This window comes from Impatiens glandulifera, chromosome 1 (assembly GCF_907164915.1).
Source record: "Impatiens glandulifera chromosome 1, dImpGla2.1, whole genome shotgun sequence".
NCBI lineage: Eukaryota > Viridiplantae > Streptophyta > Magnoliopsida > Ericales > Balsaminaceae > Impatiens > Impatiens glandulifera.
In genome coordinates this window covers 63,947,509-63,962,530 of record NC_061862.1, presented here as the reverse complement: position 1 = coordinate 63,962,530, position 15,022 = coordinate 63,947,509, and the positions used below count along the sequence as shown (strand labels likewise).

The following is a 15,022-nucleotide window of genomic DNA, read 5'->3' as shown; positions in this document are numbered from 1 at the left end:
ATAAAAAATTAACCTTGTTGTAGCAGCTGCAGGCGGAAGGCGACGGTGGTTGGTCCGTAGATCCGACGGCGAGAAGAGCAGCGGCTGAAGGTGTAGAAGAGAAGCGGCAGCGAGATCTTCAATAGCCGACGACGAATCCGGCGGTATCGTCTTGAATCTGTAGGTAGCGATGACTAAAAGGCGGGGGCGCGGTCGTCGATCTATCGGGGAGGGAGAGAGGAGCAACGTCGTCTTCTTCTATCGTCAATCTGTCGAGGCGTCGTCGGATGGCAGCTGGCGGCGAAACGGGCAGACGCAATTGGGGAGAGAGAGGCGGAGCAATCGGGGGAAAAGAGAAGGGTTTTTTATTTAATCAGGTCTTTACCGAAAGTTATATGAAAATTTTCAGTTTTGATCAATTAATTAATTCCGAGAGTTTTCATATAACTCTCGGTTTTTGATCACTTAATTCCAAAAGATTTAGACATATCTCTCAGTTTTGATCATTTTAGATTTCAAGAGATTTGTTAAATCTCTCAGTTTTAGATAATTTTAAATATATAAAACTGAGAGGTTTGTGTATATCTCTCAATTTTAGATAAATTTTAAATAGATAAAACTGAGAGATTTGTGTATATCTCTCGGTTTTGATGGTCATTTGCGAAAGTTATACCATTAAGTTTCGGTATTATCACTTCATTATTTGTTAAATTAATTAGTTTCTCACTTTCTAATAACCTTGAACAACATTAATTTAACACATTTGATATCCTTAAAATATTACACAATCCATATGATCAAACATTACACACATTCATAGGATAATCAAACATAAACATACATATACACTTCTTTATATAGTCAAACACAGTCATATACATTTTAACATTAAACACAATCTGAATTCTTAAAAAATAATACACACTTGATTAGCTTAGTTAGGAGTCTAGATTAGAAAGTGAAATGTCAATTAAATTAACAAATTATGTAGTGTCAATGCCGAAAGTTAATTAATTAATTATCAGTACCTACATTCAAACCGAGAGATTTTCAAATATCTCTCGGTCCTGACCTTAAACAGAATGTGTTTTTAGAAAGTGTCAAAAGCGAAGGTTTTCCAATAAACCTTCTCAATTACCCACTTCCCAACATTTAGATTTTTTTTCAATTTTCTTAAAAATGGTCAAAAGCGAAGGTTTTCCAATAAACCTTCGCAATTACCCCCTTCCCAACATTTAGAATTTTTTTCAATTTTTTTAGAAAGGGTCAAAACCGAAGGTTTTCCAATAAATCTTCGCAATTACCCCCTTCCCAACATTTAGATTTTTTTTCAATTTTCTTAGAAAGGGTCAAAAGCGAAGGTTTTCCAATAAACCTTCGCAATTACCCCATTCCAAACACTTAGAATGTTTTTCAATTTTTTTAGAAAGGGTCAAAACCAAAGGTTTTCCAATAAACTTTTGCAATTACCCCATTCCCAACATTTAGATTTTTTTTCAATTTTTTTAGAAAGGGTCAAAAGCGAAAGTTTTCCAATAAACCTTCGCAATTATCCCCTACTCAACTCTTAGAATTTTTTTTAATTTTTTTAGAAATGGTCAAAAGCGAATGTTTTCCAATAAACCTCCGCAATTACTCCATTCCCAACACTTAGAATTTTTTTCTATTTTTTTAAAAAGGCTTAAAAGCAAAGGTTTTCCAATAAACCATCGCAATTACCCCCTTCCCAACACTTAGAATTTTTTCTATTTTTTTTGAAAGGCTCAAAAGCGAAGTTTTCCAATGAACCTTTGCAATTATCCCCTCTCAACACTTAGAATTTTTTTCAATCTTTTTAGAAAGGCTAAAAGCGAAGGTTTTTCAATAAACTTTCGCAATTACCCCCTTCTCAACACTTAGAATTTTTTTCTATTTTTTTAGAAAGGCTCAAAAACGAAAGTTTTCCAATAAACCTTCGCATTTACCCCCTTCCCAACACTTAGAATTTTTTTTAATTTTTTTAGAAAAGGTCAAAAGTGAAGGTTTTCCAATAAATCTTTGTAATTACCCATTTCCCAACACTTAGAATTTTTTCCATTTTTTTAGAAAGGCTCAAAAGCAAAGGTTTTCCAATAAACCTTCGCAATTACCCTCTTTCCAGATTTTTTTGTATTTTTTGGGCATGTCAAAACCGAAGACAAACCAATACATATAAAAAAACATTTATAAACCAAAAGATAATTATAATTCATAATTCTAAACCAAAAGATAATTATAATTCATAATTCTAAACTAAAAGATAATTATAAATTATAATTCTAAACCAAAGTCAAAACACACCACAACATGTTATCAGTCGAACGAAAACGTTTACAAATAATTATTTACAAACTTTAATCTACTTAGTGGTTGGGGGAGGATGGGGTGGTATATTCTGCCTCATGAAGAATTTAACTTGTTGTTCAAGATTCTCCAATTTTTGTGTCATTTGCTCCATGTCCGCTTTAATTTTAGTAGGCAATTGAGCTCTTTCCGCATCCCTCAATTGAATTTTCTCCAATGCCAACGCTATGTGTCTCGCATCCTCCTCAAGTTTAACATCAGCAGTAGTCATTGGGTCCAACGTGACAGACCCTGGGTCATAACTTGATTGTGATAGCAAGTTCTGGAATAGCAGGGCAGTTTCTCTGGTGTTTTCCGAATACGCTTCCATTCACTTATCCTTAATGCATTTCATTAATAAATTTATGAATCTAACTACAATATATATAACATTAATAAACTCAATCTAACATGAATCCAAATATAATATATATCAAACCAAAAAGTAACATAAATCATACTAATCAAACATAAATCAAACGAAATAACCTTAATCCAAATGTAATATAACTTAAATCAAACAAAATAACATAATCCAAAATATGTCAAACAAATTATAACCTAATCCAAACATATATCAAACAAAATATAATCTAAACTAACCTAAATAAAACCTAAAACTAACCAATAACAAACCTAAATCTAACCATATAACCAAACGAAGAATCTAACATAACCAAATAAAACAAAATATAACCTGGAATTGGCGGGGGCAGTAGTGGAAGGCGAGAAGAGGGCGGGGTTCAATCGGCGGCGCAGGCGGAAGAACAAAAATCGTCTTCGGATGGTAGTGGGCGGGAGGCGGCGCGGGTGGAACGAGGAATCGGAGAGAGAGAGGGAGAGGGGAAAAGAAATAGGCGGAGAGAAGAAGAGATGTAGGATTTTATTTTTAAAAAGGTCATTAACGAAAGTTTTTTATATAACTTTTGATTTTGACGCTTCCAATTTTTTTAAAATAGAGAAAACTGAAGGTTTTCCAATAAACCTTTGCAATTACCATTTTGGAGAAAATTAAAACCGAAGGTTTTCTAATAAACTTTCGATTTTGACCATTTCCAACACTTATAATTATTTTTAAATTTTTTTTGAAAGGTCAAAACCGAAGGTTTATTAGAAAACCTTCGCAATTACCAATTTGGGGAAAGTTAAAACGAAAGTTTTCTAATAAACATTCGGTTTTGACCATTCCCAACACTTTATATTATTTTTAATTTTTTTTGTGAAGGGTCAAAACCGAAGGTTTATTAGAAAACTTTCGCAATTACCAATTTGGGGAAAGTTAAAACCGAATGTTTTCTAATAAACCTTCGTAATTACCTAATTTCCAACACTTAGAATTATTTTTGGTTTTTTTGGAAAGGTTAAAATCGAAGGTTTATTAGAAAACTTTCGGTAAACTCTCATATCACCGAAAGTTTTACACACCTCTCATAATCTTTTTTTATTAACGAAATATTTCTTTCTCTCGGTACTATTACCGAGAATTTTCTATAACTCTCGGTAAACTTTCTCTGTAAAGGTTTTTTTACTAGTGCTAAGAGACCCCAAAATGAGTAGGCAATCAAATCCTAATAATCCATTACTTTTCATGCATACAACCCAATAAGACAATACATGAAAGACTAAATACAATGAAAATCAAAAAATAAAATAAAAATAAATAAGCTCATTACTACTCTTTTGGACTTATTTGCATAAATGCATGCAATATAGTTTATTAATCTTGTTTGAAATTAACAGCTGTCCAGAATAATTAAAGCTTGCATAAGGCCAATGTTTATCAATGTTTTAGTTGAATATATAAATGTCAAACTTTGTTTTGAAAATAAGGCTACAAAATCATCTTAGGAAACAAACATTGGCTATTTGTTTCAATCTATGTGTTAATAATCTGAAATAAGTTCATATGCATGAGATGTTTAATTATTTGAATTCAAAAGAGTATACATGAAAATCAAATAAATATCTTAAAAGTTTACAGTTTTGATTTTTTTTAAATAATAATTGAATTAGCTAGAATCATGTATAGAGTTCCAATTAATCATTCATCCAAATAAAAAAGGAGATAAGTTGAATGCGTCTGAAGAAACTAGGATGGATATCAGAGAAATGATGAGCTGAGTTAAGAGGAGGAATCATAACTTCTTTTCCAATAATATATACTGTCCCTATCTATCTATCTATCTATCTATGCAACCAATTAATAATATTACCTGTCCCAACACAATAAATTCCCTTTTTTATGTCATAATTTTGAAATCTTAAAAGTACTTTTCATTTTTCACCTACTCATTACCAAAATTAAATGGTTCATATATTTATTCTATAATTTTATTTGTAATGAGTAATAAAAAGTTAAAATATTGGGTAAAAATGTTTAAAAGAAATTAATATTTAATAAAATAAAAAATTATATAGTATATTTTGCTTGATAAATTGATATTTGAAAGTATATGGATAAAATATAATTTAAATAATATAAGGCTTGATTATTATTTATTTTCAACTTTACAGTCAAATTCTAGAAAAAAATACGTTTATTCAATTTAATTATACTTTGTAAATGATATTATACAATTTATATTCAATTTAGGAATACCAATTGAATATAAACTTTATTGTGTAATATTTGGTTTTAAGAATACAAATTTATAATAGAAAAATCAATTTTGTTTTCTAAATAAGCAAACACTTACCTTTAGACAGGGACGAATTTGGAAATTAAAGCTGTGGTGGACTTAAAACAAATTAACGAAACGAATAGATGAAGGTTGATTTTGTCACATTTTTAGAATTAGATAAAAATAAAATAAAAATTGAGGTGATGTGAAAGTGAAACCACCCCGCCCTATAATATACTTAATCAGTTGTCACGTTTTTTTTAATAAAAACTAATTAAATAAATATTATCTATATTATTAAGTTATCGGTCGACAAAATCAGATTGGGTAACTCAATTATCAAAAGTATTGTATAGAATAAATAAAAACTATCAATTCTATGTAGCATTCTAAAATAATTAAAAAAAATATTAGTTTGACATATTAAATGTGTTGTAAATAATAAAATTAATAAAAATGTTTAATTTAAAAAAATATAAATAATAAATATTGAAATTTTAATTAATTCCAAACTAAAATGAATAAAATGTAATTATTTAATTAGTTTAGCATTGCATGGAAATGTTAATAGGAGTTGATTGGATTGATTATTTAACAACATTATCGAGCTAGAGCTAGAGCTACATTTTGTTAGGAGTTATTGATTTTTTTGTAGTTTCTCCGCATTTTAATTATTATTTTCTTTTATTTAAATAAAATTGATAATTTGAAAATGGTTATGGGTGAGAATATATTAAATAATCCAGAAATTTGAAAAAAAATAAAAATAAAAAGATTGTGTCAGCTATAGATATATAAATGACTACACTAGGAGAATCACGTGATTCATATCCATTTCTTAAAGGCCTACAAGTAATTGCATTGCATTGCATGCGTTTGATTGAACGACCAAGAATGCTAGCTGGTGGTCCCGCCATCAACATTTACCTCCAATGTTTTGTTAAAATATTATTATTATTATTATTATTATTATTCAACTCTGATGAGAAAAATAAATCATATGATTTTTGTTTGTAATAAAGAGGTTATTTTGGATATGTTAGTATGACATCTCACTTTTGTAACCCTAATTTTAAATAAGAGCTAGCATTAGTAAAATCGAATGTATTTCATTAGGTAAAATATTTATCACTTAAGTTATTGACAAACAAATAATAGAAAGAATATCAAATATTATCTTTATGTATTCCAACTTGCAGACACAATGTCATAAATATATACATTTTGTCAAATTCATTATATAAACATAATATTTTTAGTTCATAATTAAAATTGACATATATATATATATATGTATAAACAAATCGATCGGTGATAAAATCTGTAGCAAGAGATTGAGAGTAAAGAGATGACAAGAATAGAGGATTTGCACAAATTAAAAATTACCCGATAAAAGGATTTCTCATTATTCAACCTTATTTATATTGTCTCAATTACAAAATGAGTAACAAACTATTGTCTCTAGTCTAAATAAGTCCTTAGACTTATATTCGTTATAATGTCAGAATGAAAGTTAATTATTCTAACTAATTAATACCAAAATGACTAATGCAGTTAATTAACTGCCTTAACAAATATTTAGCAGTTAATTAACTCTAACAAATTTACTCAAATCATAACAACTTTGTTAAACAATAATTAGAAATAAAATAACTTTATTATTTTATTTCTTCAATATATGACAAAGATCGTAATTAAATATGTCATTAGTCTCCCACTTAGTTAGTTTTACTTTGATCATCTCTAATCTTTCCATATAACGGAAATTTATTCAATATAGACATTGCATTAAGTCTCTTATTTTTGCTTGATTTATATCATTTTGAGAACAATTAGATGATGACAAAATTAACAAAGTCTTACCTTTACCAGATGAAGATTCAAGTCATTGCTTTCAAAATATTAGTTCATTTGTTCTACTAATTAATAAGTTATTAGTTTCCATTTGAACAATTATTATTTGAATATTAATTAAAACAAATTAATGTTTTGAAATATATTTTAAGATGTTCTTTACTAATTAGTTATTAAAAGGGTATATAATATTTTTGGTGTACAAGACATATCAATAATGTTTTTATAGGGCGACTTTTGATATTATTTTTATTGTTAGTGTAAGTTTATACTTTATGTATTTATGTAGTATACAATTTTAACTAGACAAAACATATATATATATATATATATATCAAAAACTGTAAAAATCGTCTATTCTGTTTGATTTGAATGGATTCCTTTGTTGAACTTAATTTATTATCTTTATTTATTTTTAAAATGGTTTAAAATTTTATTTTTTTTTATAAAAAAAAAAACTAACACTGATGCCCATTTGGACTCTCACCCTTTTAAAGTTACTTTCCTTTTCAAATTTGAACGCCGTTATGTAATCCATGCCCCGTCCTAATATTTTACTTTATGAATTTGTTTCATTTTGATATTATATATATATATATATATATTTTTTATTTTATTTTATTTTCTTATTTTAGATTTGAATCTTTTGATGGAAATTCAATTTTAGTTCAGAGTTCAACATATTTACAAATAATTTTATCCGAGAAAAAAACTTGTATTCCAATATTACTTACCCTCGTATAAAAGTAAAAATAAAATATCAAGAAAAAAGGGGGGTTAGTAAGAAAAATTGAACAAAATACTAAGGATTCTCTCTCAAAAGTATTTATCAAAAAATAATTAATCTTAATGATGCCAATGCTGCTTATTTGGTAAATTTAATATTTTGATGTACACTATTGTTTTTGTTGATTTATGAAATGTTATTTAATAAAACAAAATAATTTATGACTGATATAATGTTAATATTATAAAATTTTCTCTTTCTCATTTAATGTATAAATTAATTTTTCAGTTAAAATTTCTTTTAGTTTTGAAAATGATCATAGTTTCTTGAATTCTGCTTTTTCCAATAAATTTATAAAAATTATAACCGATGTTTAATTTAAACAGTTAAGACTTTAAGTACTGTTTGATATGATGTTATTTATTTTTCTTCTAAAACAACTATTATATATTTTATCATCAATCAAATATAAATAAAAATATTTAATTAATTAATTTTATTATTATAAATTAAAAAAATTAACTTAAATAATTCACTCTTTATCAAATATTTTAATAATTGATACATACCTTTTTCAAAAATAAACAAGTATTATAAATATTTAATAAAAAAATAACTAAAATGATCAATTATATATATATATTTTTTTGTCTTAGTTAAATTTTTACAAATATAATCAAATATTAATTCATACAATTTCACTAATTACATAAATCAAAATATTTTATTTCTAAAAATAATTATTTTACCATATATATTAATACTTTTAAATTTTTTCACAACAAAAACTCATTTTTCTAAAAAAAACAAAACAAAAATTGGATAATGTTTGATTTAAAATAATATTTTCTTCAAACAAAAACCATTCAAATAAAGAAATAATAATTTCCAAACAAGGCGAAGTCTATTATTGGCGCCCGGTTCTCTCTCGCCCTAACCTTTGACTACCTCGGCGTAGGCGACGCATCCAATTGACCGCCTCTTTCTCTCTCTTCACTCTAATTTGAAAATCAAGAATTAATAATAATTTCCATCCATCCAACCAACTATGAACGATTTGGAATCTGTTCATCTTAGTTTCAGTGATCTAAGTACTGTCACTGGTTCAGATTCCAGCAGCCCTACTGAAATGAATCCAAAGAAAAATGCAGAGGAAGAAGAAGAAGATAAAGAAGGAAGTGAACATAGCATTTTGAGTTCAATCAGTTATTCCTCCAAAGATGGTGTTTTTCGAAATTTATCATACAGATCGAAGCCTCATAAAGGAAACGACTTTCGATGGGAAGCAATTCAATGGGTGAAAGATAAAGACGGTGAATTGGGTTTGAGACATTTTAGGGTTTTAAAGAAACTTGGATTTGGTGATATAGGAAGTGTTTATTTGGCTGAGTTGAAGGTGGGGATGATGAGAAAGTGTTTGTTTGCTATGAAAGTGATGGATAAAGGAATGTTGGTTGGGAGGAAGAAACTTCATAGAGCAGAAACAGAGAGACAGATTTTGGGTATTTTAGATCATCCTTTTCTTCCTACCCTCTATTCGCATTTTGAAACAGAGAAAGTTTCTTGTTTACTTATGGAGTTTTGTAGTGGTGGAGATCTTCATCTTCTCCGGCAACGCCAGCCCGGTAAACATTTTACAGAACAGGCAGCCAGGTCAGTCCCCCTCCAAACTAATCTTTTTTCTTTTTTTTTAAATTAAATTATAAATTATCTGGATTAGAGATCTTAATATTTGAGTTAGACCAAGCTTTTTTTATGTTTGCCATTTCATGGGTTTTGGGTAAAATTTTGTTTCATTTGATTCTTGAAAAAATGAATTTTAAAAATTTAATGACCATATTACCCTTTAAATAGATTTAAAGTTTGGTATTTTGATGGATTATTGATAAATATATTAGGTTTTGGGTAAAAAAAAAAAGGCCAGTATTTATTTGAAAATTATTTTTAAATAACTTAAATCATTGAGTAAAAACTATATATATTATATTTATACATTTTAGTTTTTTTACTTTATAACCCACATGTTCTTAAAAAGAACAAAACAAAGTTATTTTTCATAAGCCATTGAATATTAAAATAATAGGATTTTAAACAAGTCATACACATTTGAATTTGGATTATGAGAAGGGGATTGAAAATAAAATAGTGATTTACATGAATCCAAATAAAACAATATAACTAAAAACAATTTTATAAAATTAAGAGTACTTAATTTTAACACTTATAAACTCTTAAAAATTGATAGAATATTTTAAATAATAAGATTTTAAAATAAATTTTATTTTTAATTATATAAATAAATCCACTAACTTAGTATTTAAAATAATTTATAAATTATTAAAATTTTATGATTTTAACTAACTTAATCATATGTTTGAGAGATTAAGCTAGCTAGACAATTAATCTAATCCTAAGTTAGGCTAATATATAGGTGAATCAAACTAATCCTTAATGAGCATTTCACTTTTTGTTTTGATTCATTAACAATAATATTTCCCAATAGATAGGAAAATAAATTCGGTCAAATTTTTATTTTATTTTTTTGCATAGAACATGTTCTATGTACTATATTTATATATGTGGTCCATCAATCATCATCTTATATTGTTTTGTCATATGTGTTCTTGACTTGTCTTGTTTATGTTTCCTCTTTTCCCTTTCTGCTATTACACTGTCCGAAAATCTGAATGATTTGGCTTCTTCTTCTTATTCTTCTTCTTTTATCCCACCACTTTGCAGGTTTTATGCTTCAGAAGTGCTCCTTTCTCTTGAATACTTACACATGATGGGTGTTGTTTATAGAGACTTAAAGCCTGAAAATGTCCTTGTTAGGGAAGATGGTCATATCATGTTATCAGATTTCGACCTTTCATTAAGATGTTTAGTCAAACCAACTCTCGAGAATAAATCTAATCCCAATTCATCTTACAACATCGAAGATCCGTCTTGCAAATTCTCCGTTTGCATCGAACCTACTTTTTGCTTTAAACCGCGACTATTCAAATTCAATAGCAAATCTTCGAAATTGAAGTGGGAACCGATGTTTTCGACGAAACAAGAATCAGTCCCCGAGCTCGTCGTGGAGCCAACAACCGCTCGATCGAATTCTTTTGTAGGGACTCATGAGTACTTATCACCCGAGATCATAAGAGGAGATGGACATGGAAGTGCGGTTGATTGGTGGACATTTGGGATATTTTTGTATGAGTTGATTTATGGGAAGACACCTTTTAAAGGGATTGGAAATAGGGAGACTTTGTTTAATATTGTTGGACAGCCTCTTAAGTTTCCTAGTAACATTAGTGGATCATCGAGTTCTTCAGCTTTGTCTACGGATTTGATCAAGAGATTATTATCGAAGGATCCACAAAAGAGATTGGGGTTTAAAAGAGGGGCTACCGAGATAAAACAACATCCTTTTTTTGAAGGTGTTAATTGGGCGCTAATTCGGGGTGATAAGCCACCTAATGTCCCCGAGCCAATCGACTTGTCGTTATTGTCTAGTGGAATGAATAGTTGTAAGAAAACAACCGTGCCTAAATGCGATGAAGGAGATTCAAATAGTTCTTCGGGCTCTTATCTCGAATTCGAATTCTTTTAAAGTGGTTAGGAATTGTTTATTTGATTGCATTCATCTTTTTGCCTTCTAGCATGGTTATGTTTGTTGTTATCTAAATCTTTAATGAAAAAAAAATGAATAAAGCTTTTTAGATCATTGTGTTTAGTTTCACTAGTTTTGTGGGTATGGTTTTTTTTAATCAAAATGGTACCTAAATTGTTATTCTCAACATTATGTTGATAAAATCTGTGATTTCAAAACATTTATTTTCACTTTCTTTTTGGGATAACAAAGAATCTCAATTTTTAATTATATGTCAAATAATTAAATAAGAAAAACAATTATTTTGTTTATGATTTAGAAAATAAAATTATGATTGAAAATGTAGGGTGGTTGTGGATTGTATGATTGTAAGAGTTTTACATGCTTAAGTTTGTATTTTTTTTTATTTTGTAAAGATCATTTTTGTGGAATTTGATGGCTAATTGATTGTGTTTCAATGTTAGGTAAAAAAATATAAAGGAAAATATGTGCAATTATTTGTTGGAATAAAAAAGATATGAAATTAAATAAGGGTGATCAAATTATATTATTATGAAAACGTTAACTAAATCACCACGAGATCATATAATAGTGGAGATGTCAAAAGATATCATATTATTTTTATCCTAATTATAAATTCTAAAATCCTATATATATATACATTTTAAACGAGAATTGTGTGAGACTAAAACCTAAAACAAACAAAGAGAGTTAGAGTTTGTAATCCCTATTATAACTCTATTGAATCGATTATTCGAAACCAGAATGTAGGACATTATTGGTCTAAACCTAGGTAAAATTTTCGTATCGTTATTTCATTCCTTCTTACTTTTACATTATTGTTATAAATTCCGTTTTTTATTTTGTTTGTGAATCTGATGTGTAAATGAATTAAGAGTACAATATTGATTTTTTTTATTTAAAATCTTGTTTTTAACAAATTATTATCATTTTAACTATTAAATCAATTAATTTATCATTTACCTAACACAACAAAGTGTTTTGAACCTGTTTTCTTTTTCATTTTTAAAAATTGTGTAACTCTATCTAATTAATATTATTATAATGTATTACTTAATTCAAAATTAAAATATTAAAATACTACTTTAATTAAATTTATATTTTAAATATAAAAAAAATATTTTAATAATTTATCTTAAATATATTTCAAATAACCTATTTTTTTATCTAATAAAATTTATCAGACAAAACGCATTAAATTCTAAACAACTCAAATTGGAAGAATTCTTTACTTTACTTTTATTAAATTTAAATACAAAATTTTATACAGGATTTTAAATAATTAATTTTTTATCAAGCTTTTTCTTTAAATTTCACAAAAAAAACCTAAAAATTCTAGGATCAAATAATCCATATTTATATATTTATATATATATATATATATATTACATTTCTTGATAATAAATCAGTGAATTTTTCTTGAAAATTCAATTTTTTTTATCCGCTGAGCCAAGCCAGCTGTGGAATGAAGTACTTATCCCTAAATTCGATTCATTTTACTATTTGATTCTGATTCCGAATTCGACGAGTATATTTATTTGTATTTATATCTCTTATTTGTCGGTTATTTGATACCCGATAGATGATAGATGGGTAAATGTTACCCAATTAAATATTCTTAAGATTTTATAGGTTGAAAAATAAGAAATGTAATTTCAAAATTAATAATATCAAAATAAAATTAAAAAAAAAACTTCATTTACCCATACTTATGTGGTAGTGATTGAAAATATAAAAAACATTGTTGTTATTAAAATCCAATAAAAATGAAAGAAAATAAAAAGTTAAACAAACTAGAGAATAATGTTAAAAAATTAGAGAGAATAATATTAAAAAATGAGAATAAAAAAATAACTTTTTATTAATAAAAAATGTGAAAATAAATAATCATAAAGATAAAATATAATAAATAATATATATTTATTATAATAATTATAATTATTAAGAAAACATTAATATATATATATATATATATATATATATATATATATATATATATATACACGAAATTTGGGTTTGAGTTCACACATTTTTTTTTATTTTAATCCTGGACTCAATTGAGTAACTTTTTATCTTTTCATCCCTAATCTTAAATCCAATTTAAAATACTCAGACATTGATCATGGGTACTCACGGGTCTCCATTGGCATCCTAAGTTAGTGTCATTTTTGTGATATGCAAGGGAGTCAAGATATCATTTATTTTAAAATTGTGATTGTATCACTCAAATTTAGAGTTTGTTTTAAATTTATTTGGATAATTCGGAATATACTAAATTCAACTTTCAAATTTATCAAACTTCATTTAAACCCAATGTTATATTTCCTAATTTAATCATCTTACTCCTGAATTAAATCTTATTGGGCTAAACTCATTTAGAACATAATTAATTGAAGCTGATTTTTGCATATGTTGATGATCCCTTGAGTTTTGGAATTTTACTAAATGATTTTCTTTTTCATTGGGCTAAACTCATATGATTCATTGATTCCCAATTTGGATCATATGGAGCACTCTTTATAAGACATTATTTGATAATAAACACCCTTGTTCTAGAATAACTTATTATATACAACATACCACAACTATATATGAGTCATTGTGTTCGAATCGATTAACAATATGATGATAACAGTTACATTATAAATAAAATGAAAACGACTCAGTTTCGAGGCTCAACTAGAAATTGAACCCTTTATAAAGAAAAAAAAAAGAGTATGAAGTGTTGAGATTTTTAGGGTTATCTACTCAAACAGGTCCTAAGAAAGAAGAAGTAATTAAACATAGAAAGAAAATATTGAGGGGGTTAAAATGCCCAATTTCATGTACACCTATAAAATAAGGAGCTTTCTCTAATCCTCAAGAAACCGTTCTTCAAACAAAAGAAAAAAAAGAAAGAAAGAAAAGGAGAAGAAGATCGGATATAGATTTTGGTTCCGCAAAGGATCTAATCATCGAAGATTCATTCGATACGAGCTATGATCGGAAGCAGCACGAGACAATCGGGGCCGTCAACGGCGGCGACGACCACCACCAGAACCATAACCCTAGATCCCAATCCCTCCGCCTCCACATCGCAATCGCCAGAGGTATTGGTGCTGAGGCTCAATCGTATTAAGAAGAAGAAGGTCAGTTGGAAAGAAGGAACCGTGGACAACGAATTTCTCAACAAGAAAAGTTCCAAGAAGTGCTGCATTTTTCACAAAGAAAAACCATTCGACGAGGACGACAGCGACGACGATGACGACGACCACGATCGTACTAGTTCTTCCAAGAAGAATGTGGATGATCATCACCATCACCACCACGACGACGGTGGTGGTTGTTCTCGGAGCTAGGTGCGATTTTAACAATGTTATAATTAACTGATTCGATTACCAATACTTATTCTGTTACACATATATATATATATATTTCCTGCGAGGAGTGAACTGTTGTTTATAGGATTAGACTTATTGAATCTCTAATGGGAACTGTTTATATATTATTACATGATTGTTTTTCTTATCTTTGGTTTCCTCATCATGAATTGGTTGTTTACAATATCATTGTTGGTTCATTGGTTGTTGGTGAAAGGATGAAATGAGTTATGTGGTTATGCCTAGATTAATAAGAATGGATAAGTTATGTTCAATCTTATTAGTCAGATTAGGAAGAATGATTGATTTCAAACATTTGATCTTCAAAAGGAGGTATAAGTAAACCGATTAATTAGGGTGGTAAGGAAGGTAAATAACCCTACTCAAAATTGGATTGGTTTGAAATATAGACATTTGATTTCTTAGGTGAATTTGAAGATCTGAAATATAAACTAGAATTTCGAAATAATTCCCCAGATTAGTATGTGGACTGTTTCTT

General features: G+C 27.9%; 2 protein-coding genes across 2 annotated transcripts; both read left to right on the top strand.

Annotated features, from left to right (window-relative positions):
- The first annotated feature begins 8,496 nt into the window (after window positions 1–8,496).
- LOC124921187 (serine/threonine-protein kinase D6PKL1-like) lies at window positions 8,497–11,245 on the top strand. Its single transcript, XM_047461812.1, has 2 exons — window positions 8,497–9,195; window positions 10,282–11,245. The coding sequence occupies exons 1-2, from the start codon at window positions 8,591–8,593 to the stop codon at window positions 11,141–11,143; spliced, it is 1,467 nt and encodes a 488-aa protein (XP_047317768.1). The 5' UTR covers window positions 8,497–8,590; the 3' UTR covers window positions 11,144–11,245.
- A 2,786-nt stretch (window positions 11,246–14,031) lies between these two features.
- Window positions 14,032–14,669, top strand: LOC124921771 (protein phosphatase 1 regulatory subunit INH3-like). Its single transcript, XM_047462473.1, has one exon. The coding sequence runs from the start codon at window positions 14,143–14,145 to the stop codon at window positions 14,500–14,502; it is 360 nt and encodes a 119-aa protein (XP_047318429.1). The 5' UTR covers window positions 14,032–14,142; the 3' UTR covers window positions 14,503–14,669.
- Window positions 14,670–15,022: the final 353 nt, after the last annotated feature.

What these genes read in the sequence shown, in the direction of transcription:
- LOC124921187 (XM_047461812.1), top strand. Translation starts at nt 8,591, where the DNA reads ATGAACGATTTGGAATCTGTTCATCTTAGTTTCAGTGATCTAAGTACT. An exon ending in TTTACAGAACAGGCAGCCAG is followed by an intron (nt 9,196 to 10,281) that starts GTCAGTCCCCCT and finishes ACCACTTTGCAG; the next exon opens with GTTTTATGCTTCAGAAGTGC.
- LOC124921771 (XM_047462473.1), top strand. Translation starts at nt 14,143, where the DNA reads ATGATCGGAAGCAGCACGAGACAATCGGGGCCGTCAACGGCGGCGACG.